Raw genomic sequence first — 26,899 nt, forward strand, 5'->3', positions numbered from 1 at the left:
TCTAAAGAGGTGCTCCACGTTTTGTAGTACACAGTATTGGCTTACCTTCACAGAGCTAGTCTGTTCGGCACTGATTCACACATGGAGTTCGGGGAGCTGGGAGCTCGGGACTTTCCGAACAAACCCTCATTATGTTAAGAAGGTGTTGAGCAGATTTGGCTATGCTGAGTGCAAATCTTCTCCCATGCCTTATGATCCTAGTGTGTTGCTTCGAAAGAATGAGAAGGCAACCACGAATTAATTGAGATGCTCTCAAATCATTGGTTTGCTCATGTATTTAGCCTGCGCTACAAGGCCTGACATCTCGTTTGTTGTGAGCAAACTTACTCAGTTATGTGGCCAACCCGGAAGATGATCATTCGTATGCTCTTGAGAGAGTGATACACTATCTAAAGTGATGCGGGGTGGCCTTCGGTCACCTCCACACCAAGACCAACAAGTCCCCCAAGTGGACCAATGACACGAGCCCGAGCCAAGGCTCTACATGATGAGGTGAACTCGCTCCTCACTACCCTTGATCTTGGTACCCCTTTGGATGGATTGCTACCTCATGCCGACGTGCTATGTGTCATTAGGTACAAGGAGCATCAAGACCACGGAGAGGAGGACAAGCCAAGGTCAAGGGAAGGAGAGGAGCAGCCGGACGCGAAGATGGACATGGAGCTGGACCGGAAGTCGCCCGAAGAGCGCAAGGAAGAGAAGATGGACGGCCGATCCGAGAATCCGATCGACCGGCCTCTCGGCCGGGTCACCCGGTCCACGGCCCGGTCCGACCGGCCTCCCCGACCGGGCCGCCGGTCGAAACCGGGATTCGCGCTCGTGACATCCGGACGCCATCCAGGGGACTTGGGGCCTCGTCCGGTCGCCGCCCGGTCCCGAGCCCGGTCCGAAACCGGCCGCCGGTCACGAGCCCGGTCCGACCGGCCCCACGACCGGCCTGCCGGTCCACGAGGCCCGGTCCGACCGGCCCACGACCGGCTCGCACGACTTAAGTTATCTTTTCGGCCCGAACTTACCTTTTCGGCTCGTGATGCCTTGTAAGACTATAAATACCCCCGGGACGCCCCTTAGCTCTTTAGACTTGTTTTGAACTCAAACCCTAACTTTGAGCTTAGTCTCCCTTGGGTATCATCCCTCTTAATCAAGGCACCTTGGTTGTTGACTTAGATCTTGTTGAAGGAGATTCTAGTACTTGTTACTCTCTCTCCTTCCCCAAGCTCTTCCTCTCCAATCCCAATCTCTCTCCGGGAATTCTACCGCGTGTCTCTTCCACGGAGATTCTATTGGCGTGGTCCATCGAGCCACGGAGGTAAGCATCGGGTGTATCGGGTTGGTGTGCGTGCGTGAGTCTCGGGGTTCCTCGTGTTCATCACCGTGTTCTTCGTGTTCCTCGCGTTTTCCCATCTCCCCTTTGGTTTCGACGTCAATCCGCAAGATCGGGCCACAAACGGGGTCTTAGACCTCATCATATGGTATCAGCAGCCTTTGGTTTCCGCGGATTTGACCCTCCACCCACCCGATTTCGTCCCTAGAAAATTTTCCAAAAAATCCCCAAAAATAGCCCCAAATTGCCTCTTGACCGATCCGTGATTTGGTTGCGTTTTGAGTGGTTTTGGTCCGTGGATTTGGAGTTGTTGTGCTTGATCTACTATTTCCCCAACTTTGAGCCTCCAATTCCATCGTTTCCCTTCGATTTGGTCGATTTGGCTTGGTTTTCGTGAAGAACAGGAGAGAGAAAGCTCATCCCGCGAAATCCGGTCGAGCAGCCGGTCAACCGGGCCCACGACCGGACGAGCCGGCCCAGAACCCGGTCAACCGGGCGGCAAACCGGGCAAGCCGGTCCAGGACCCGGTCCGACCGGGCCTCCAACCGGGCGACGCGACGCCTCCTTCGACCTCGACATCCGGCGATCTCCACCACCACCACCACCACCACCATCATCGCAGGTATAACTTGCAGGTTTCACCTTGTAACCCCTCTTCCTTTTGCGATCTATCCCATTGAGCATTGCTTGTCTAGTGTTGCGAGACATTGCACGTGACCCCGCATTGTGAGGTGTGTGTGTAGCGTTGCGTAAGGCACCCAAGCAAACACTCGTGTGGCAAGATAGCAAAAGCGAGGCTAACGCTAACATAGTGCGTGAAAAAGCCCCAAAAACACAAAAAGAGTGCGAGTAGCACCATACATCCATACATCCATACATCCATACGCCCATACATACAAAGTGTCCACGCGCCACCAAAGATACAACGAGTGCAAGTGCCACCATATACAAAAGAGAAAAAGCTTTTAAGCAAAGAGAGATACGAGAAGAGAGGTCACGTGTGAATCTAGTTGTCTCTTCCTTTGCAACCAAAGCTTTGACTCTCCTTGTGTTAGTGTGACACCGAGCATCCGCACATACAATTTTCCGCTCACTTTTGGTTGCACTAACCCCGCTTATCTCGTGTGTGTGTTCCACATCATTTTCCGTGTTTATAGTGATCTTCGCATCAACTTTTGGATTTTCGGATTTCCACCACTCTTAACAACATACTCGATCTTGGATTTGTCTTTTGGCTTTCCACAACACTCGCCTAACACCATATTTGCTAGCTTTTGCGTGTGGTTTTGCGTGTGTTCCCGATACACTTGATCTTGCTTTCGGCTTGGTGGATTGCCTCAATACTATCTTACCTTGGTAAGAGTGCGAGGTAGTCTCCTTCCACTAACATACACAACCTAGTGCTTGTCTTTGTATCATGGATAGGAGCGGAGATGAAGCAAGGGAGGGAGAAATCCTCCGCAACACCGAGAGGTTGGCTACTCAACACAACCTATGGACGCAACGCCAAGAGTTCAAGGAGCAACTCACCCTCTTCGAGACGCGCATCGATGAGCAATACGATGAAGTGGCACACAACTTCTCCGTTGTGAACCAAGACTTGGCTCTCCTTCGCGAAGCTACGGACACCTTGAATGGCCAAATGGCGGCCAATGATGCGAACATGGAGCGGCGCATGGATAGCCTCGAGCGCGCCATCACCAACTTGGGTCGTCATCGTCGACACCGCTCTACTTCATCATCCTCAAGCTCATCACAAGATTACTACCCTCATGGCCACCGTTCGTCCTCAAGCTCCTCCTCAAGGCATGAAGACCATCATCGACCGCATCGCTCACATGCTCGTCATGAAGACTCTCGCTCCAACTCTAGGCGAGGAGAAATACATCGCCATGCTCGTCCTCAAGAACGTCCTCCACAAGATCGTCCTCAACCGGATGGCCACGCCCACCATGGGCGTGACGGCCACCCACATGACAACGTCTCCCACAACATGGAGCCACATGGTGATGCTCAAGACCAACCGAGGCGTGATCTTCGCAATCATCCTCGCCATGACCAACGTGGAAGAGGAGAACCACCACATGAGCAAGATGAGAGGGCCATCTTTGGGCGTCGCCAACCACCTCGTCAAGATCTTCAACAACCTCGTCAAGATCTTCAACCACATCCTCACCGTGAACCAAGTGAAGCAAGTGTGCACCTCCAACACCAACCCAATGCTATGGTTGGCCGTCGAAGACCTCCTATTCCTCCTCAAGCCGCAAGAGATGAAGGTGCCCCTCCTCGTCGAAGAAACTTGGAGGATGAAGAGAACATGTTTGGAAGACTCAAGTTCACCATGCCAAAGTTCAAGGGTGAAGAAGATGCCGAGGCCTACCTCTCATGGGCACTCAAGGTGGACAAGATATTCCGCATCCACAACTACTCCGGTGCCAAGAAGGTGGCTATGGCATCCCTTGAATTCGAGGACTACGCAAACACTTGGTGGGAGCAAGTCCTCACTCTTCGAGAAGAGAAGGGTGAACCTCCAATTGCCACTTGGGAAGAAATGAAGAAAGAGATGCATGCTCGCTTTGTCCCCACGCACTACATGACCGACCTCTTCAACAAACTCCAAAAGTTGAAGCAAGGTACCAAGACCGTCGAGGAGTTCTACAAGGAGATGGAGCTCACTATGATGAGAGCAAACATCCAAGAGTCCGATGACCAAACCATTGCTCGCTTCTTCAATGGCCTCAACTATCCCATCAAGCGAATTGTGGAGTTCCAACCTTACTCCAACATGGTTGAATTGGTCCATCAAGCAACAAAGGCCGAGCGCCAAGTGATTGAGGACATCAAGTACTCCAAGGCCAAGACCTACTTCACCTCCAAGCTCGCTACATCGACTCCTTCTACTACGTCAACCCCTCATGCTACAAGTGCTAAGGCCGACGTGTCATCAACAACATCCAAGAAGCCGACTATCCAAAGTCGCATGAAGCAAATGGTCTCCTCCACCGCCTCTTCTAAGGCATCCACGGGACCCTCTAGTGTCACTTGCTTCAAGTGTGGCACCCAAGGCCACAAGTCGTTTGAGTGCAAGAACACCAAGGTCATGATCACTATGGAGAATGGTGATATCGAGACGCTTGATGAGGATGAATATGAAGCCCTTGTGCAAGCCGCCGTGGAAAGTGAAGAAGCTTATGAGCAAGAATGTGGAGAAGATCCTCTCCTATGTGAGCATGACCCAAGTCCATCACTTGTGGTCACAAGGGTGCTAACTACGCAACCTCATGATGTGGAAGAACAACGGTGCAACATCTTCCAAACCCGTGCCGGCATTGGTGGCAAGTCGATCAAGGTCATCATAGACGGTGGAAGTTGCCATAACCTTGCAAGCACCGAGTTGTGTGAGAAGCTCCACCTCAACCTCCGCAAGCATCCTCACCCTTACCATATCCAATGGTTGAGTGACAAGGGCAACGTCAAGATACAACATACCGTCACCGTCAATTTCAAGATTGGACCTTATGAGGACACTATTGAGTGTGACGTGGTACCCATGACGGTGTGCCACATGTTGCTTGGCCGCCCTTGGCAATATGACAAGAAGGCTATACATGATGGACTCTCCAACACATACACCTTCAAGGTCAACGACAAGAAGTTCGAGTTGCGCCCCATGACTCCTAGTCAAATCATCGCCGACAATGCGAAGGCTCTAGCGAGGGCACAACACCACTCCCACCATAGTGAGTTGAGAGGTGAGGGAGCGACCCACCAAATGGAGAGTGAGCGCCACAAGCCATATATGAGTGAGCGAAAGAGTGTCCTCCTAGCCACCAAAAGCGAGTGGAAAGAAGTGCAAGCAAACCCATCCACCATATTGCACTACGTCCTCATTTGCAAGGGACCGTCGTCGGAGACTAACGACTTAACCACAATTCCTTCGTCCTTGTTGTCTATTTTGAAGGAGTTCCAAGATGTCTTCCCCGACGAGCTCCCTCATGGACTACCACCGCTTCGAGGCATCGAGCACCGCATCGACCTCATACCCGGCGCTCCGCTTCCAAACCGTGCCGCCTACCGCACCAACCCCGAAGAGACAAAGGAGATCCAACGCCAAATACAAGACCTCCTCGCTAAAGGGTACGTTCGCGAAAGCCTTTCCCCTTGTGCGGTTCCCGTGATTCTTGTGCCTAAACCGGATGAGACGCAACGGATGTGTATGGATTGTCGCCCCATCAATGCCATTACCGTCCGTTACCGCCATCCCATTCCGCGTTTAGATGACATGCTTGATGAACTTAGTGGTGCCACGATTTTCTCTAAAATTGATTTGCGTAGTGGCTACCATCAAATCCGCATGGCTATTGGTGATGAATGGAAAACGGCATTCAAGACCAAACTTGGTCTATATGAGTGGCTTGTTATGCCATTTGGGCTATCCAATGCTCCATCAACTTTCATGCGCCTCATGAATCACATCTTGCGTCCTCTCATTGGCAAGAGTGTGGTTGTCTATTTCGATGATATTCTTATTTATAGCAAATGTCTCGAGGACCATGTACAACATGTGAGAGAAGTCTTGTGCATCTTGCGTCATGAAAAGCTTTATGCTAACCTCCCCAAATGCACCTTTGCTCAAAACAAATTGGTTTTCCTTGGCTTTGTGGTTTCCGCTAATGGAATTGAAGTTGATTCTTCCAAGGTAGAGGCCATCCATAATTGGCCTACTCCTACAAATGTTGGCCAAGTCCGAAGTTTTCATGGACTTGCCGGGTTTTACCGCCGCTTTGTGAAAGATTTTAGCACCATTGCTTGCCCTTTGAATGAGCTTACCAAGAAGAATGTTCCGTTTGTTTGGGGAAAAGCCCAACAAAATGCTTTTGATGAGTTGAAGAAACGCCTTACCGAAGCTCCCCTTCTTGTTCTTCCAAATTTTTCCAAAACTTTTGAGATTGAGTGTGATGCAAGTGGGCTTGGTATTGGTGGTGTTCTTATGCAAGAGGGCAAACCCGTGGCATACTATAGTGAGAAGTTAGATGGCGCACGCCTCAACTATCCTATATATGACAAGGAGCTCTACGCTTTGGTTCGTGTTCTTGAAGTTTGGCAACACTATCTTTGGCCAAAAGAGTTTATCATTCATTCCGACCATGAGTCTTTGAAGTACTTGAAAAGCCAACACAATTTAAACAAACGTCATGCAAAATGGGTTGAGTTCATTGAGTCCTTCCCGTACGTCATCAAATACAAGAAGGGCAAGGACAATGTAGTGGCGGATGCTCTTTCCCGCAAAAACACCCTTTTGTTGACTCGCTTGGATTTTCATGTCTTGGGACTCGAAGAGATCAAAGAACTCTATACTTCCGATTCTTTCTTTGCTCCAATTTTTGCGAAATGCTCCATTGAACGAGGAGTGGATGATTTCTATTTGCATGATGGCTACTTGTTTAAAGCTAACAAGATTTGTATTCCCGAGTCTTCGCTTCGCAAATTGCTTTTGCAAGAGTCACATGGAGGTGGTCTCATGGGTCACTTCGGAAGAGAGAAGACATATGCCATGCTCTCGACCCACTACTATTGGCCAAGAATGTACCGCGACGTGGAACGCCTTTGCCGCCGGTGCACCACTTGCTTACAAGCTAAGTCTACCTCTAATCCCTATGGTCTTTACATGCCTTTGCCTATACCTCATGCACCATGGACGGACATTAGCATGGATTTTGTACTAGGATTGCCTCGCACTAAGCATGGACATGATTCTATCTTTGTGGTAGTGGATAGATTCTCTAAGATGGCTCATTTCATACCTTGCCATAAGAGCGATGATGCTTCACACATTGCTTCGTTGTTTTTCAGGGAAATTGTTCGCTTACATGGAGTACCACGAAGCATTGTGTCGGATCGAGACGTCAAGTTCATGAGTTATCTTTGGAAGTCGCTCATGGCCAAGTTTGGAGTAAAGCTCTTATTCTCATCATCCTCGCACCCGCAAACGGACGGCCAAACGGAAGTGGTCAATCGAAGCCTCTCCACCCTTCTACGCATCCTCGTGAAGAAAAACTTGAAGTCATGGGAAGAATGCATTCCACACGCGGAGTTCGCCTACAACCGCGCCAAGCACTCGACTACATCAAGGAGTCCCTTCATGGTCGTCTACGGGTTTGAGCCGCTTACGGCACTCGACATGCTCCCGCTCCCCCTCCATGAGCGGATCAACATGGACTTCGACAAGCGCACCGCCGCCGTCAAGAAACTTCATGAAGAGACAAGAGCAACAATACAAGAACATGTGCTTCGTCAAGCTACAAGACTCAACGCCAAGAAGAAGGAACGCATCTTTGAGGAAGGCGACCTCGTTTGGATCCACCTCCGAAAGGAAAGATTTCCTCATGACCGCAATTCGAAGCTCAAGCCAAGAGGAGATGGTCCCTTCAAGGTCCTCAAACGCATCAACAACAACGCTTACGTCATCGACATCCCCACCTCCAAGTACTTGGTGAGCAACACGTTCAACGTGTCGGACTTATCGCCATATCATGAAGATGAAGAGGAGCAAGAGTCGAGGACGACTCTTTCCCAAGGGGGAGATGATGCGGGGTGGCCTTCGGTCACCTCCACACCAAGACCAACAAGTCCCCCAAGTGGACCAATGACACGAGCCCGAGCCAAGGCTCTACATGATGAGGTGAACTCGCTCCTCACTACCCTTGATCTTGGTACCCCTTTGGATGGATTGCTACCTCATGCCGACGTGCTATGTGTCATTAGGTACAAGGAGCATCAAGACCACGGAGAGGAGGACAAGCCAAGGTCAAGGGAAGGAGAGGAGCAGCTGGACGCGAAGATGGACATGGAGCTGGACCGGAAGTCGCCCGAAGAGCGCAAGGAAGAGAAGATGGACGGCCAGTCCAGAATCCGGTCGACCGGCCTCCTGACCGGGTCACCCGGTCCACAGCCCGGTCCGACCGGCCTCTGACCGGGCCGCCGGTCGGAAACCGGGATTCGCGCTCGTGACATCCGGACGCCATCCAGGGGACTTGGGGCCTCGTCCGGTCGCCGCCCGGTCCCAGGCCCGGTCTGAAACCGGCCGCCCGGTCACAGGCCCGGTCTGACCGGCCCCCTGACCGGCCTGCCCGGTCACAGGCCCGGTCTGACCGGCCCCCTGACCGGCCTGCACGACTTAAGTTATCTTTTCGGCCCGAACTTACCTTTTCGGCCTGTGATGCCTTGTAAGACTATAAATACCCCCAGGACGCCCCTTAGCTCTTTAGACTTGTTTTGAACTCAAACCCTAACTTTGAGCTTAGTCTCCCTTGGGTATCATCCCTCTGTAATCAAGGCACCTTGGTTGTTGATTTAGATCTTGTTGAAGGAGATTCTAGTACTTGTTACTCTCTCTCCTTCCCCAAGCTCTTCCTCTCCAATCCCAATCTCTCTCCGGGAATTCTACCGCGTGTCTCTTCCACGGAGATTCTATTGGCGTGGTCCATCGAGCCACGGAGGTAAGCATCGGGTGTATCGGGTTGGTGTGCGTGCGTGAGTCTCGGGGTTCCTCGTGTTCATCACCGTGTTCTTCGTGTTCCTCGCGTTTTCCCATCTCCCCTTTGGTTTCGACGTCAATCCGCAAGATCGGGCCACAAACGGGGTCTTAGACCTCATCATAAAGGGAACCATAAACTATGGAATTCATTGTACCAGGTTTCCAAAGGCACTTGAAGGGTATAGTGATTCAAATTGGATCTCAGATGCTGATGTGATGAAGGCCACAAGTGGATATGTATTCACTCCTGGAGGTGGTGTTTTTTCCAAGCAGACCATCTTAACGAGGTCAACAATGGAAGTAGAACTCACAACATTTGATACATCCATTGTCGAAGTGAAATGGCTTCGTGAGCTCTTGACGGACTTACCTATTGGTGAAAAACCAATACCGGATATCCTCATAAATTGTGATAATCACACTGTGATTATCAAAGTGAACAATTCTAATAATAGTATGAAGAGTTCAAAAAATGTCAAGAGGAGATTAAAGTCTGCCAGAAAACTAAAAACCCTGGAGTTATAGCTTTGGATTATGTTCAAACAACTAAGAATCTAGCATATCCTTTGACAAAAGGACTATGAAATGTGATACACCTTGCATTGATGGAGATGGGTTTTAGACCTACGTGAGTTGCCGAGGGGATAACCCAACCTATGTGATCGGATATCACGTGAATTAGGATCTTGAAAAACAAACTGGAGCAACTGATGAGAGAAACTTTATACCCTCACTCCGCTGCAGATGCAATTCTCTCTCATAACTACTGTAAGGCACGTTGTCTATCAGAAAACCAAAACTGATCATGGGTGCATATGCACCCCGTATGTATAAAACATATTTCAAAAGGTAAAAAATTTAGGAATTTTTTTTAGCATATAGAGGGACATGTTCTACGAGTACACCTATAGTTTCACATAAAACCGACAATTTTTGTACCCTGTGTAAAAAAGACAAATAATGCCTCGAGAAATAGACTATTTTAACACCAAAAATTTGTCTTTTTAGTACAAGGCACAAAACATATGGGTTTTTGCTGAAACAACTTTGTGAACATGTAACATGTCAAGGTATACATGAGGCATTTTTGTTTGTATTTTTTGACATTTGGAAATATATTTAATATGCATTTAAAATAAAGGGTGCATATGCACCCGGGTGCAGAAACACCCTGTCCGTTGTCTATGGCTTAATTTGTTCTATGTGACTCTTGATGAGAGAAGAAGCTATCCTATATGGGCGACATTGTTGCTCACGGTGTGTAAGATTTGGGTGAATCTCTAGTAGGCTCATGAAAGGTCGAGGATTATGACTTATAAGCTCCACCCGAGGAAAAGCCCATGGCATCCTAGTACTGTGTCGGCATTGAGTGAAACTTGCTACACAAGACTGACAATTCAAGGCCTAGTTGATTATTCATTTTAAGTCAAGCGTAGCTCCTTGTCTAAGTGAAAGTTTAACTTAATAGTCTTCACTGAAGTGCGGGTATATTAAAGTGAACTGAAGTAATGTGCCACCACCAGATGTGCCTCTAAGATCTGGTGGGGATTGTTAGTTGTAGATGGGCTGCAGCCAAGGAAAGCATCCCATATAGTCTACAATTTCTGAAATCTCAAAGCCCAACACGGCGGTAGCTTGGGGACACATTTGGAAATAAAGTTTAGTCTCACATTGCTAGTTGGGAGACAACTCGAGCAGCTTATAAGGGTTGTTGTTCCAGTTCTTGTAAGTGAGCGAGAAGAGAAGAGTTCACGCACACTCCTCCGCGGCTCGCCTCGTGGAAGACTAAATCATTGCTTGGTGCACTAACTGAGTTGTCTACGTGTCGGCCTATGTGTGTGACACGTGTCCCTGCCTTCCTACACATGGTGGTTCTGTCGGCACTCCCTTCCTAGGCTATACCAGGAGACGAGAGATAAAATAGATCTAGAGTTATCCACTCGCTTCTGCCTCTATCTCGTGTCCAGTTCCTTTTCTTGCGCCGTCCTCCAATCTTATTGCGTGCACAAAGAGCAAGCCTCTAAAACCCGTCCGTCGCGATCTTGCACTGGGAGGTAGGCTGGGGAGCGGCTCAACGTAACTGCTCGTTGTGGTTCGAGTTCTTCTTCAACTGTTCATCTGCTGCCTCGATGGATCCGGCTACTCCAACAACACCGTGGACGCGTCATGGTGACGTTGTTGCTGAAGCGACCCTCCCGATCACGATGTGCGTGTTCATCCTCTCTTAAATTGACTACCACTTGTTCCATATTCAGATATGGTAGGTGTGCATCTATAATATTGTTTTCGGTAATTGAACTCACTCAAGAATTACCTAATAATCTAATAGTATCTACTACTATAAGGTAGTGTATACTAGCAATCAAAATCCCAAAGGTTTGACTCAATCTACTAGGAGGCATTGGCGCGGCGGCACGCCGCGCCCGTGGCGAGACATCTAAGTGATGGATCTGAACTGAAGACATAGCAGAAGGGCTTGTTGCTGCTGGAGTGGTAGATGTCTTCGTGCTATTGTGGAACATTGGATTACATCTTATGTTATTACACACAGATGGGTCACAGCTACTCCGTCATCCACAATGCATCAAAGGCACATATTGTCTAGAGTAGTTGGTAGCTCCATAATATTACACATAGCAGATCAGTAGTACTCTATGATATCTGCCTTTAACCAATCTTTCTCTTCTCAGTCTGAATTGACCTGTTCTTGGAACTGAGGATATGTGCAGGTGTCGAATGCGAAGAGAAAGGTAAAGTTGAGTATTTTCTTACAACTGCATTGCTTCTGGGTAACCGCTGTTTTGAGGTTTATGCTTACTGGCAAGTGACATCTCTTTATTGGCGTGGGAAGAGGGCGGCACGCCGCACCCGTGGAGCGACTTTTATGCAGATAAGGAATATGTATATGTAGACTACTGGTAGTAGTACCACCGAAAAGGTCCATATATTCGTAAGAGAATGTAGTTAACAATACTAACTTTTCCATATCGGATTAAGTAACTAACTGCGCTATCCGTGCTCATATTGCTTTACTTGGTAAGAATTTCAAGTAGGTATTAGGATAGCCGAAAACAAAATATCTACGGTAATAGTTTTTTGTGACTTTGTGAAAGGAAAGCCGAATACATACATTATTATTCAGTGATCATCTTACTCAAGAGTATCCTGAGGTGCTATTCAGTCGGTCAACTACATCCTTGAAGATGGAGTTCTCAGCTTGCAATCTTTTTATTTTACCAATGGGAAAGATCACTATGTTTAATAAGCAGTCATCCAACCTTTTCTTTCAGGGTACAGAAGTGATCACTTAATGGATAGTAACACAATCACACTGATAAAATAGATTATAGACATAGTAAAATGTAGAGGCCAAAGACAGAAAATAAGAGACATCAACTGTTAATGTTAAACCCATTACAAACTTAAGGAACACTCATGACAGCGAGACTGAAAATAAAGGATCATAGGCATTAAACAACCATCGTGCAACATCACATAAAGAGGATATGCTGCATCGGCAATTGCATGTGCTCGTAAAGATACTTCAATGAGTACTGAGCCTCTGCAACTGCAAGTAGTGTAGATCTGAGCAGAATCGTAGAGGTAGCAGCTTAATCCGTAGTGCAGCTGTTGAATTTTTGCACACAAGATGTACACCACAAAGGTCAGAATGTTGAGCCACGGAAGCAGCCAGAAGAAGTAATCAAGATGCCCTTCATTCAGATTGTCAGGAACTCATCTTCGATTTCTTCCCTTTATCTCTGGTTCCAAAACCTATTCTCCAAGCCTTGTACCATGAGCAGGTGCCATTACATAAATCAATGGACTGGTTAATATTTCCGTGTAACACTATAGGCAGCTGGAATGCCGCTTTTCCATAGGAAGACAATCCTCCTCAGAAGCAACCCAAAGAACCTGGAGGTGCGTTTCAGCTGCAATGTCACATTCCATAGAAAATGAATCGTCTTCAGAAGAAAATTCGTCAATAGCAGGTGACAGGCTCATGTCTGCAAGACATCCCCAAGAGGAGGAGAGCAAAAGAAGCAAATAAGAAATTCTTTCGAGCAGAAGGATAATTATGACCGATGGCCTGCTGCGAGTCGGTAAATGGAGTGCAACACGTAACGAACTATTCAACTTGGACAGCAAAAGAAGTCTGTCCAATTTTAGGATAACTTAACTGAAAACATGATTCAATATTTATTTTTTCTAACAGGGACAGCAAGAACAATGTCTAATTATAAGATAACTGGAACCCGAAACATGATCTGATTTCTATTTTTCTAATATAGACAGTAAGAACAATATGTCTAATTAACGTAAAGCATGGTGTGTTGTTCATTGGTAAGTTCACGGAAAATACTCACCGATTTATAAAGTCCAATGAAAGCACTAACAAAGAAGTGTACAGACTAACATATGTGTCATGGTTTTAAAAATGGCATACAATATAATTGATCAGACAAAGCAGATAATACAAAGTCCAGTTCACTAAAATGTGCAACGATCAAGATGTGAGCTACCAAATTGCATCTATATCAGTTGAACACTGGATAAGGGAACAGGAAATGTTTTGATTGTCCGAATGCAAATCTCAAGCTATATCTAACTTAGTGAATCTACCTGCAACAATGATATGATCTGAGGTGCATACTTTTACATATAGTCCATTAACTCTTGCAAATAAAGAATATGTACATGACAAAAAGAAATAGAAAGACAACAAAATCTGAAAAAAATATGTCAGCACAAACCACCCTATGTAGCACCTGAACCTGAAGAAGAATCTAAAATTATAGGCAGCTGAGACTGCCAAAGACATTCGATGAGAACAGGCAAAACCAGGACTACCTGCAGAAAATAACACAGACATGTAGTAAGCCTAACTACCAGGAACAAAGAGTATATGAACTGGGCATTTAGGCCCATGAAACTTCTGTGACCAATTAACCAAGATGGAAGTGATATTAGCTGACATTAGACCACTGACCTCTCAGCTACGGCAAGAAATAATTGCATCAAATATTCAATTAGAGCCTTCGACTAACAACTTCAGAGCTCACGTGGGATGATGGGAATGGAAACAAAAATAAGTGTTAGTTTCCCCCTGAACGGTCTTGAGAAAATTTAGTGAAAACTTAATTTGTGTAATAGCAACGAAGTAGCAGAAAACCATAATTTACGTAATCGTAATGAAGGAGCAGCAAACAAAGATAAAACATTTTGCAAGGCAAGTTGACTTACCAAATCAACAGACGGCAAACTCTGCAGCAGGTTTCAAGCTAGGTACAATTATAGCCCAGTCAGAAGGCAGCCATCCGACCCAGACCGTGAACTACAGCATACGGAAAGTATGTATTGCAGCTGTCGCCTGCAACTCCAGCGGCACAACTGCAGCCTGCAAGTACATCTATGATTAGGATCCGCGCCTCAACAAATCGTATAGTTGCCACTTCCTCTGAAATAAATAAGTTAGATCCGAATGGAATCATGCACATCAAAATAATGCAAGCTGATGCTTTTGAGTGAACGGTTTCGTAAGGAGGCATGTACTTCTGCATTGTTCCTGCCAAAATTATTGAACACAAGAGAGAAAATCTAAACGTTTTGCATTGCAAACCAGAATTACATGAACAGATGAGAAAGAAATATTAAAGCAAAAAAATGCAATGGAGAGGGGAAGAGGACCCAGAGGATGCAAGGATCAGAGAGGCTCCCATGGTACACATCCGGGCCACGACGCCCAAATCCGACAACTGCTAGGGAGAGGGTTGGGGAGGAGCTGGACTGAGCTCAAGCCGCCGATGCATGAGTCAAAAGTCAAAACGGCGCGGAACTACAACGGAGTTGATAGCTAAAGAACACTGACCTGCACACCGATTTAGTCGAGGTTGATGGCATCATGCCCCTTAGAGTCGTTGATCTGCCCATCCAGAATGTGCTCTACTTGAACCAATCGCCGCTCATCGTCGTCTTCAGACCAACCTGTACATCTGCTCGTACAGCGTCATGCACTTGACCTGCAGCTCCAAGATTAATATGTAAGAGTTGGAAAATGACGTGCGTCTCCTAGTGCTGGGGCATGAACTCGCTTGGAGGGGAATCGGCCACCGCCGGAGTGCTCACCGGAGAGCTGAGGCGAAGGTCGGGCGTCGGTGAGCAGCAACAGCAGGTCGTCCGTGCAGCATCGTCTCTGCCATCGGGAGAAAGCAGCGGGGCAGCCTCCTCCTCGTCCTGGCAGCCGCGGCGGTGCACTGGCCGCGCGTGGACCCCTGCGGCCGTGCCTGCTCCGCCCCGACGTGGCCGACGCCAGCCCGCGCGTGGTCCGGCCCAAGGTGGCCGTCCCAAGGCCGCACCTGCTCCACCGCAAGGGCGCCGTCTTTGGGACGCGCCCGCCCGCCCCGCGGTCACCGCCGCTGGCTAGCGCGTGCCCAGCCCCCAAGGCCGCTGTCCCCTGCCTGCTGCTTCTCCGCCCCGAGGGTGCCGTCCCCGGCACGCGCCCGCCCCGCCTGCCGTCGCCGCCGCCGGCAAGCGGCCGGGTGCCCGGCCCCCAAGGTCGCCATCCCCGCCCGTCGCTGCTCCGCCCCGACGTCGTCTTTGGCGGCGCGCCGCCCGCCCCGCGGTCGGCCGTCGGCGGCACGCGCGTGTCCCACCTCCGTCCCCTGCCCGTTGCTGCTCCACCAGGAGGTCGCCTAGGCCGCTCCGCCCCGAGAGCGCCATCCCTGGCCCGTGCCTGCTCCGCGATGGATGTTGTCGGCAGGCACGTGCGTCGCCCCCAAGGTCGGCATCTCCAGGCTGCTGCTGCTCTGCTCCGAGGTCGCCTCCGTCGGCACGCATGTCGCTGGGCCATCCATAGCTTCATTGAGGGAAAGGGCGGCGCGGTGGTGGGTGATGGACAGGAAAGAAAAAAAATAAAGGATATACATGGTGCTCTTGAGCGGTGGGAAAAGGGCAAGTGGAAATTGATCACCGAAGACCGGTCGTCCGCCGCTTTGACCGCGACGTGGTATAACCGGTAGCCGGTTGCACGGTCGGTTAAAAGATAATTTTACAAATACTGATCAGTCTATCTTAAAGACGCGTCGGGAGCTGATTAGAGGAACGAAAGAGAAAATAGCTCATGAACAGTAGCACTAGTAAGCAGAGAGCGTGAATCTGATCAACTTTCATATAGGTAATAATAGGGGAGCACCAGCGCGTAATTCGGACTAATGTGGTTCCCTTGATTGACTGCCATTCGCGCGCGTGTGTGCCAATTCATCACTAGGACTAGTCAAGTGAATGCATCTTTCGTGGTCATCATATACAACTCTGAAGTGATCAAAGTAAAGATGGTAGAAAATGCCATTGCATCGGGACAGCTATCTCTTATCCGTTGGTCTTCTGTCCTATTTATACGTCTTCATACTGTTTTCCTCAATACTTTAATATAAGGCATGTATACTACGGTGCATGCTTTTAAAAAAAAATGTCATTGGATCGCGCGTGCCTACACAAATAACAAAAGGTTGGCCAACTGATATTTAGTTCATACTCGGACTAAAGTACCGGTGTACACACTCAAGCAGCAAGAATGGTGTTATTTTGGCTTGATGGATAAATGAAGCTGTAAAAAAACAAAAAAGGCCCCACAGTAATGCGGACATGGTAGAAGATATACTAGCCAGGTTACAAAAATTGCATTGAAGGTGTCGACCCTATAGTTGGTTCAATATGCACAGGTAACACAAGTTTAGCACAGGAAACCTAGAGAAATATGTCAATGGCGCGTGGAGCTGATTTCAGCCAGAAAGTGCATGCATGCCTATAGCTAGCGTTGTGCCAACCGCTTTTAGCAGGTTGCTGCTACTCGCAAGGTATGAACCGAGAATCTTACAACATTCAAACAGAAGCTACATCTTCTCCATAAATTAAGAAATGGGCAACATGAACAGTCGCCAAAATGCCCGGTATACATTCCCTTTGTAGTCTTTCCCTTAAAACAAGCTTCCCCCAGGATTAATTTTCAGAGCTTCTTTGTATGACTTGAGATGTGTAAGAGAGTTTTCCCCAGGATTCATGTACGGAATTGGTTCACGTACGACAAACTACGTCCGGTTTTGGTACGACGAGTAAATGGGCCGTGTGGATGGTTCGTGTTCCGTGCCGTACACTGATACATGTTTTACCGTACGTGTAGCAGCACTCATTCATGTAATAGACAAGCCACCAAAACGAAGTGTCGGAATATCACCCAGCTATTTGCTCCGTCACCTGCGAGAAAAACAATATTTAGCGCCACAAGTTTTTACACAGTGAAATTTTTTTGCAGCCATCCACCGTAGTATTATATCGCAGGGCTAAAACAACAAAAAATAGTTGATTAACTTTGACAGTCATATGATTACCCCAGAGACTGTTCACGTAACCATGTCATATATATCAGATTAGAGTCACTGTAGGTACCATATTAGCACACCTATATGACCTATCAGGAAGTAGTTTAAAGGACAATCTGCTTAGTACGAAAGAGCTAGAACACAGACCAACAAGACTAGATAGCCCTGAGACAACAACGAAGCTGGAAAAATAGATGACAAAGAAGCAAAACTTGCAAGGCAATCAGCAACTATGATGCAGGGATACGGCATAGAAGTGCCGTATCGGTGCAAGATACTGCACCAGAACGGGGATACCCAAGGATACGCATGGGATACTCGTATCCCAAGTATCTCATTTTTCGAATTAAAAAGCAAGAAAAAAGGTGAGAAAACGGCTGGGATACGCAGGGGATACCGAAGGAATACGTCCAGGGCTGCTACCACTCGATCCACAACCCAACGAAAGCCTAAATCGATGGTTAAAACTTAATCGGCTGGACTTCTCCTGCCTAGTCGCTGTCAGCAGACTTGAAAAGACTGCTAGCTTAACTTCATTCACGTCGATTTTCTCATCTTTTTAAATATATTGTTCATTGGTGCTGATTTTTAATGTATTTATACATATATTTGCCGTATCCCCGTAAGGCTACATTGAGAAAAAGCCGTTTTCCCGTATCGCCGTATCCGTATCCCCGTATTCGTATCCCCGTACCATGTAACATAGATCAGCAATAGCATCCATGTTTAGGCTGGCAGAGTTTACCTCTGAGGAGCCTGACTGCAATCTATTTGCCACAGCCCACACACAAGTGATCACATCACCCCACTACATACTAGCCATTTGTATGCCTAAGCTTTACAAGTCAAACCCAATATAAGAAGATTTATAATAATACATACCACCAAATGCGAAAACCATCTAGACTAGTATAGAACAAAATTACCGGTGTACAGGATAAAGATAATGGGCGAGTTAAACAATAGCTTAACAGGCCCAGCACATCTACCGTGCCAAGATTATAATATGAAAAAAAAGTTCGGATTTATCGACCATCTAAGTTATAAACTGTTGGCTACTGGCGAGAAGTAAACTAGTCGCCAGTATGTAATAACCTGTGCATTTACCAGTACAAGAAATCATGACGGTCAACAACAAAAGCAGGTGTGAACTAATATGGTACAGATATCTACACCCAAAGATGTAACATATCATCCATGAGCTCAATTTACCAGAGTACTTCCACACACCTTGTTTGTTGTTAGATTGTAAACATTTTGCTTGAAACCTTTTTTTTATATAAATGTCCTACCTACTGAGTTTCCATGTCTTGTTTCCGAACAATGGACACTAACTTTTTAGGCTAGCTGATAGACAGCTGCTTACAAGCATTAAAACATATTTCCATATAAATAAATAAAGGCAGACGGAAATAGGTTCTTGGCAGAGCCAAATTTCCCATAGTTGGTTTCAGTTTGCATATTTATACACATCTGAATTAGACGCAATGCCGCACATAAGAACCGTTCATTAATGACTCAAAATTAGAAAGTTAGCTTCTAGAAATATTCCTGATGCTACAGTAACATTGCTATGAACCATAACTCATTTTTAACAAAAAGTGTAGCATACCTCATTGTGGAACGTAAGGGTCTGTAAGGAGAGGATTCCTTGTGGAATCATTTTCAGGTGGGCACTCGACACTAGAAGATGATACCTTGGAAATCTCAACAGGAAATCTCTCTGAACTTTCTGCGGTTGGAATGGATTCACTATGAGGAATGACTGATGTACCAGATGTGACAATGCATGAGATTTTCGCAACAGGGCTTGAGGACTCGGCTGCCCCAACAAGACTTGATGTTTTCTGAAATCTCGATTGGTTATTTGAGCCAGGAGAAGCCGTCAACCACATAAATCGTAGCATATGCCCTTTACAAGATTTGCCAGTAATAAATGCTTTCTCAGCAGATTGCCGTGTTGTGTAGGTCACACAAGCTGAGCAACTCAGAGAAGGCAAGGTTGTATCATGGTTGTGGGCTTCAGTGTCTTCTAGAACAACAGATGAGAGCTCCCCAAATGCTGCAAAATGATCTTTCAAGACAGATTCCTGTAAACAAAGTAGTCAAGGACATCAGAAAACAAAAAAACAGCTCGTGTCAAGCACATCAACACAAAAGGAATCATGGACTATCAACCGAAGTTAGCATAAGGATACAGTGGTCTTTATTTTTTTTTCAATATCCAAATCGTCCATCTAAGTTACATGAACTATCAACCGAAGTAACTGTATTACGTGCATGGAGAAACTTAAGATTTGTTTTGCTTGAACTTGAAAAGACAAGTTACATTATGTACTGATTATGATGGCATTGGTTTTACAGATGCAAAGCTGAGTAAGCATTATCTACTCTCAAGCTTTTAACTTCTCAGTTAACAACAATACATATGAAATACAGTTAAGTTACATACATAAATGCATGCAAAATCCAACTACAAAAGAAACCACCATCATTCGAAAAACTATGGCTAGATTATAAATTTACAAGAGAAACATGGTCCCAAAATTATTTTCAATACCATATAACCATGCTAACTGCAGTACGTGTTAGAGTGTGGCTATACAGATACAGAGCTACAAGATCCTATAGCCTAAGTACACCAGATTATCAGACCCTATATATAACTTTGGATCTTGCAGACATCTCTCAGAAGTCAGAAGCAGCAAATGGAAATGCATGGGCATGTTGCCCAAGCTTGCCTAGCGAGTGGCCAATGTTGTAATGAAAACTGAACAAGAATGGACAAAGAGCCATTGGCATTTACAAAAAACAAGCAACCATCCAAACAAAGACCAAACTTTTGGTTATGGGCCAAAGTACTAGTGGGCAGATTTTGGCCTCCATCTCCATCCAAACAATACCCTGTCAGTCTGTCACTATTACCAAATATTCTCTTTAGTGAAAAGTAGTCCCTCCATCCCACAATATAAGACGTTTTGGCAAGCTTGACAGCTTGCCAAAACGTCTTATATTATGGGACGGAGGGAGTAGCATCATAAAACTGGAACCAAAAGGTCAAATGAATTACCACACCAAAGTAGCTACTTGTATTAAGCATCTTTGTAAAACAGATGTGTATGAGATTTAGCCACAGAACAAAAAATAATAACAATCTCAAGCAAAGCTATAATGTTTAAAATGACGTGAGCTGAGATCAGAGGATCTTGCATTAAGAAGCAACAAATGTCAATGCAGACACTACACCCAGCATCCATCAAGGAATAGTGTTGCAATGCACTATGCATGCATAGTACTGTAATGCATGTGAAGCCCAAATGACAATAAATACCCTAGCACAGCGAAACAGAAGCTATCTATACCAAGTATTTTTCTTGTAGAGTGGATGTGTGAGATTAGTCACAGAATAAAACTACCCCTGTGAATTTAGACAAATCTCCAACATCCTTTTATGGAAGGAGGGAGTAATAGTAATCTTGAGCACAGATATCATTATCAATGAAAAATGTAATTAAATGCTGGTAGCAGCTACAGTAAGATCCACTGTTGTGTGACTGAAAAAAAGATTGAAACACATAAACTGCAGTTGCTTGACAGACCCAAACAAACTAATTTCAATACAGTGCAAGAGTAGCTTCCATTAAATGGTAAAAGCAATAGAGGGTATCCCGCATATACATAAAATTTCATGTTTGGTCTCTATTGTGAGAGGACAACATGGAACTGTGCTTATAAGCATGATGACACTTTTTGACATGTTACGAATATTGGCGATGGAAGGACAGGAGGTTAGGTAATCGACTTACATTTGCAATTTCAGGTGGCAAAGGAGGAAGGATCCTAAACGACGTGGTGCGGTTGTCAAGCTTAAACCTATTCTGAGGTGGTGCTACCAGAGGAGATGTCTGCTTTACAGCTACAGCTGGTTTCTGAGTGGACGTTGGAGCATATTTTGGGGAAGATAAAGCCAAATCCCCGGAAATTTTCTTTTCCAGTGTACTAGCAACCTCTTGCAGCCCTTCTTTCCTGGTGTTCATTGACCTTATATCTACCACTTTCCCAGCAGCATTTGGCCCAACTTCTTTTCCACTAGTCTCTGTCTGTTTTACTGGATTTCCTGAATTTTTCTGCAGCAGTAAAAACAAGTACTTAATGAAAAGTTGGTTCAGCTAACAACATAGTTTATATAATTAACAAAAAAATAAATCCAAAGTATTGTCAAGGGATAATAGTAAGTACTTGTTTCACATATGCCTCTAACTGCTGGCGTAACTCAGCACGCTTCTGAGCTAACATATCTTGTTTTTTACGGAGTTCTTCCAGGAGTTCCATACTTTCTTGCCTTTTGGGAGCAGGAGGTACTGATGTTATACTGTTTGCAGGCAGCGTTTTAGGACCTACACCAGGACCTGATGCAGAAGATCCAGAACTGGCCCTTGGAGTTGTAGATTGAAGATCGTTTCCTCTGTTGGATGAAGATGGTTGAGCTAGAGCCGAATTTGTCACCACAGGTTTTATAGAGATTCTACCCTCTCCCTCTTCAGCAATCCTGTCCCTGTTAGCCCACCATAGCTTTATAAAACGGTTTCCCATCACAGCATCTGGAGCTTTTAGGGCAGCTTCTGCTTCTTCCCTTTTAGAGAACTGGACAAAAGCTTTCTCACTGTTAGCTGGAACATAGATATCTATTACTTGACCAAACTTTTGGAAGTGCGAAAGAAGGGCCTCCCATCTATTGCTTTCCTGCGGAATGCCATTCACATAAAGTGTGCGAGATGCTTTGTGAGGAGCTCTATTACTTTGCCGGCCCACATCTCCAAGCATTCTTGAATTAGATTGACCATTAGTATCCTTACTAGAAGCCGGCTTTAATTGGACGGTGCTAGGAGCCATATCATCATAGTAGTCACTTCTTTTGTTTCCAGTGGCACTTGTTGAAGTAGTATTAGCTGTTTTACTAGGTCCTGATTTTTTCTTTGATGCTATTCTCCCCCAAACAGAAGACTTCAAATTCTGTGAACCATCAGCTGCAAAACCCTGGTTTGCATGCTCCCACCCTGCTTCATAGCTTGAGGTCTCAGCATTCCATACTCCATCATTAGCATGTGCAAAACCAGCACAGGATGCTTCAGGCTGTTCATTGTTCCACAGAGGCTGATCAGGATCGTATACATCAGTGTTAACAACAGCTGAACCAGTGCTTCCATTTAGCTTTAATGCATCATCTGCCACACCAGATTTGCTATCTTTCGCAGTAACACCTTTACTGCCTCCTAGGTTTGTTAAGTTAACATGAGCAGTTACTGCCTCACTTTGGATTCCTAGTCCCGGGGCATTTGGAGCTGAGACTGGAAGATTGAACTGTGATAGACTCTGCAAAGTGTTTAAGAAACTATTCTATTAATTAAACATCAATGTTTTGATCTAAGCACAAAAAAACTAACTAGTAGTATTTAACCACAAAAACATTGCCTTACACAACACAGTATAACAAAGTTTTTTTTAGAAAGAACAGCATAAGTTAGCTAAGTTCAATACAACCAGAAAAAATACTCCAAGTAATTCAACAGCACATCATACTGAGATCTAAAATCCTCCAAGATTTCACAGTACTCATACTTGGGCACATAAGAACATTACAAGAAAGTTAATAATTTAGAGAAAATACTTGAGCTAGATACGATTAAATAACACCAGAACATAAAATGCTGCAGCACAAAAAACAGTCGAGGAAGAGTTACATCATAGTGGGGTTTGAATCCGCTGCTAGCTGACATTACTCAATTAGGATGTTGAACAAGGTACTGTGAAGAATGTTAACTGCAACTCATATTATCAATGATAATAGCACTTAGAGAACAGCTTTCAAGGTTACTTGTTATATTGGCACAACGTAACAGTAATCATGTGAAGTAACAGATCAACCTATTTGAATGCTACGATTGAGCGCTCCAAGCAAGTAAAGGATAGTACTAAGGTGCAGGAAAATGCAGAATATTATTTGAAGATCAGGAAACAGACTGACCTGCATATCTTCAACAACAATTCTATTTACTCCATGCTCCATGGGGCACATATCCCCTCTCAAGCAAAATCCACGCTCCTCGAAGTCTCTACAACGTTGACGAGGCATGCCAAGATCAATTAAAGGTGACATTGCAGGCTGAATAGGGCCCTGCATTCCATGTGGGTGAAATGGATCCAGCATTCCATTAGGCATTCCAGGCATAAACCCATGTGGACCCCATGAACCATTTTGAGCACTACCACTACTCGGCATTGGAGCACCCATAAATAAGCTAGGATGTGGAGGCGGTCCTTGTGACGCCATGTGTGATGCAAAATCCATCATGTCAAGTGTGTTAAATCTTGGGTCATGCTGAGTCCAGGGTGCACCATTCCTTCCTCTTCCCCGCGTCATAGGAGGGCGAGTAGCAGCCGAAGCTGAATGGAAAGATTGGTTCATTCTACCTCCCCGACTGTGAGCTCCTGGTCCAAGACGCCTCTTGAATTTTGGTATGAAGTCCTTCTGTGCTTCCCCACGTGAATCAGCTCCACCAAATGGCTGTCCATTACCAGAAATCATGGGCCTTCTTTTCAAAGGCCTCCCTGCAGCTTGCTCCTCAGTACTCTCACCAAAAGATTGAGGCATAGCCTCTTTTCTTCGGTGCTTGTGATTACGATCATCGTCGTCATCGTCGCTAATTTCAAAGTTTTCGGTATCTGTAGCAGCTTCAGAATTTGTGGAATTACTTTCTTCCTTTGGTGAAGGAACTTCTATTTTGTCAGCATCCAGTCCTGGAGCTGTAGACTCTTTGTGCATCTTCAAGATTAGAAAATCCGCAGAAAAGCAACTTTGCATCTAGATTTTATCCATTGCCCTGATGATCTTCAAGAAACACAAAGTTTAGAACATTTCTACTGTAAATAGATAAGGCGGCAAAACATAAAACGAAGATGGACTATATCATATGAATGTAACACAAAGGAGTTCAGAATATCGAATTGTGAACAATAAAATATAGTGCGCAAACAACAGGAAGAGTGGCAACAAATTCCCCTATTCCCCTTCAAATATCAGTACACAAATAAAAGGCTATAGGACTCAACAATTCAAAGCTCACTTCGACTTATAACAGGATTATATAAACAATGCCTAGTCCATGGAGCAAAGGGGGTATACGTATGGAAGGTGAAACACATTTTATTTTAAATTATCATCCCTATTTTTTTCTTGCACATCGTACACATTTAACAGAAAAACAGTGGAGCAGTGGGATTGAACTTTCCTAATTTTGGCCATCAATATATTTGTAGGCATCTAGAGTAGCACAAACAAAATGAAAAGCTTACATTTAGCCAAAAAAATGTCCTCATATTTTTTCATTTAAAACCAGAAATTTGACAGTAGGAAACACTATTGTAAATGAGACTAGGATATGAAAAGCTGAAAAAATACAACACAGAAGGCAATGTATTTGACAACAGAAACAGAAATTACTTTGACGTTCTTGTTTTGATTACATCATTCTCCAAATCTCAGTTCAATGCAATCCAACTGATCCCAAATACCATCCAAATAAGAGCAATAGCATATTAAGAATAAGGAATGAGCATACGATGAAGCAGGTGATGTGCACACAGTGGTTACTCATTTCGGTTTCAACTATGATTGCACATAAAGTAGTAAAAGCCCACAACACACTGGGCATCTTCATGAAATGCAACCAACACACAAGCCTGGGTGACCCTAGAACATGGATTTCGCACCCTCAAATGAGACAGACACATAACATTTCACCATCACAGAGGATAGCTAAAAGTTCGTAATCCCATAATACAGGTGCACAGACGACACAGACACATAACATTTCACCATCAGAGGATAAATAAAAGTTTGTAATCCCATAATACGGGTGCACAGACGACAAACAAACCTCGGGGCAGGGCAGCTAGGAAATGGGAAATTGGCAAACACACGTTTCGATGAACAGCTAGCAGCCTAACAGCCTTGGGCAGGGGCGGATCCCAGAAATTGCGAAGGTCCCCTCCCTAGTGGGATTTAACTAAGAGAATCGCTCGGTGGATGAAAAAAACCTAGCTCATACCTCAAAAGCCAATGGCCGAAGACCGGGACGGCGTGAACACGATGCCCCAGTGAGGATAAACGGGAACGGTGACACACGTGAGAGGACGGAAGCGGTCGTGTGTGTAGGGTGGATGGGGGCGTGGGGTGAGGGTGGGGGTGGGCGTCGGCGTGGGGTGGAGGCGCCGGCGGTGAAACCAAGGTATGGGCAGGGCGGCGGCTGTGGGACGGCGATGGTGGCGGCAACAACGACGAGGCGGCTCAGATCTTCGGTGAGAGTAGTGCCAGCCAACCCATGGTCGCAAGACTGTCAGACCCCAATCTTACTGTCTACCTGAACCTGTTACTGTCAAGACTAACCCTAGATACCAAATTCATAACTGCGCTTACTCTGTGCTTAGGATCAGACTAACAGCAGACCACGGCATTTGTTGAACAAATTAACTACCTTACGCTGAGATGGACAGGAAGTAACATGTTTCTTCAATTCAAATGCCAAGAATGGCAATGCAAATGCTATACAGATATCAGCAGGCAACAAATATGTGAAATGCCTCTGCTCTACTCTTGCTCTTGGAGACTCGTTGCACACTTACATTACCAGAAAGAGGACTACGCTGATCCTAAAACACCTTTAGACAGTGACGGTTCAACTTTCTGTGCAGAGCATATTACCAATTGAAGTCCCTAGTTCCCCATTCTCCTTCTACCTTGTGAACTCTCTAGTTATCTTTCCGTCTTGGGCATTCAACAACCGAGGCTGGCTTATGTAATCCTACAAACAAGCGCGTGAGGACGTTCCGAATGATTACCATGACATGATCCCTACCAGTAACAGGACTGGCACAATGCTTTCCATGAATGCACAAAATGCAATGGCATAAGCCATAGAGTGTTACCTGAACTCAGTGGAATCAGTCACCAACCAATAAACCCGCGGATCAGCTGATCCAGCCCGGTTTCTCGCGAGGAGTCTGGATCTTGAGGTTGATGTGTTGCGGAACCTGCAGATTAGAAACGGGTAGGGTTAAGGTTCAGTAACTTGGAAAGGAAACGCGCGAGAGAGGGAAAAGGAGGAGAGGCGGAGGGGAAACTTGCCTGCGTCGGAGAAGTTGCTGAGGTCTTCGGCCGCTCACCGGAGGCGGGTGGTCATCGGGCAGGCAGCAAGAAAAGCGCGGTGGGGAGGATCCACGGCGAGTAGGTACTGCGGGGAAGGTGGGGAAGGGATCATTGCGTCAATGGAGGCGGCTGGAAGCGTCAACGGAGGCGGCGGGAAGCGTCACCGGCGATCCGTGGCGGCGAGTAGAGGATGAGGTTTAACGAAGGGAGCGTGTCTATTCGGGCGGAGGAGGGGCGTATCTCTGCGTGGTACATTCCCGAAAAAATGACGGGTTAGGGTCGAGAATTTTACTGAAACGCACCGTATCATTTGGATGAAATTATTAGCAAATGAAATGACCCTACAATTCCGTGACAGCCAAACAACATATTGTTGGAATTACCAAATGAGTTCATACCAAAATCTCCTTACTTCTTACTCCTTGCCAAAACAGATGATTTGATCAAATTCTTAC

The 26,899-nt window shown here is 45.9% G+C and overlaps 1 protein-coding gene across 4 annotated transcripts; it reads right to left on the reverse strand.

The window, feature by feature from the left end:
• Positions 1–17,030: 17,030 nt before the first annotated feature.
• LOC124666078 (zinc finger CCCH domain-containing protein 27-like) lies at positions 17,031–26,324 on the reverse strand. Of its 4 annotated transcripts, none has more exons than XM_047203425.1 (6): positions 26,225–26,324; positions 23,265–24,120; positions 21,479–22,612; positions 21,046–21,366; positions 18,852–19,329; positions 17,031–17,114 (listed from the first exon to the last, which is right to left on the reverse strand). In XM_047203425.1, the coding sequence occupies exons 2-5, from the start codon at positions 24,099–24,101 to the stop codon at positions 18,853–18,855; spliced, it is 2,769 nt and encodes a 922-aa protein (XP_047059381.1). In that variant the 5' UTR covers positions 24,102–24,120; positions 26,225–26,324; the 3' UTR covers positions 17,031–17,114; position 18,852. The 4 variants fall into 4 exon arrangements, with proteins under 4 accessions (XP_047059381.1, XP_047059380.1, XP_047059379.1 ...); XM_047203424.1 differs by having other exon boundaries at positions 23,265–24,128; XM_047203423.1 differs by lacking the exon at positions 26,225–26,324 and adding an exon at positions 25,348–25,459 and having other exon boundaries at positions 23,265–24,128.
• Between the last annotated feature and the right edge of the window lie 575 nt (positions 26,325–26,899).

This window comes from Lolium rigidum, chromosome 6, assembly GCF_022539505.1.
Source record: "Lolium rigidum isolate FL_2022 chromosome 6, APGP_CSIRO_Lrig_0.1, whole genome shotgun sequence".
Taxonomy (NCBI): Eukaryota; Viridiplantae; Streptophyta; class Magnoliopsida; order Poales; family Poaceae; genus Lolium; species Lolium rigidum.

Bases quoted from the DNA above. Each gene is read 5' to 3' on its own strand.
- LOC124666078 (XM_047203425.1), bottom strand. From the start codon at position 24,101: ATGCAAAGTTGCTTTTCTGCGGATTTTCTAATCTTGAAGATGCACAAA. The intron at 22,613-23,264 runs GTCAGTCTGTTT...AACACTTTGCAG, and splicing joins TTGTTGTTGAAGATATGCAG to AGTCTATCACAGTTCAATCT. The intron at 21,367-21,478 runs GTACTTACTATT...TTACTGCTGCAG, and splicing joins TAGAGGCATATGTGAAACAA to AAAAATTCAGGAAATCCAGT.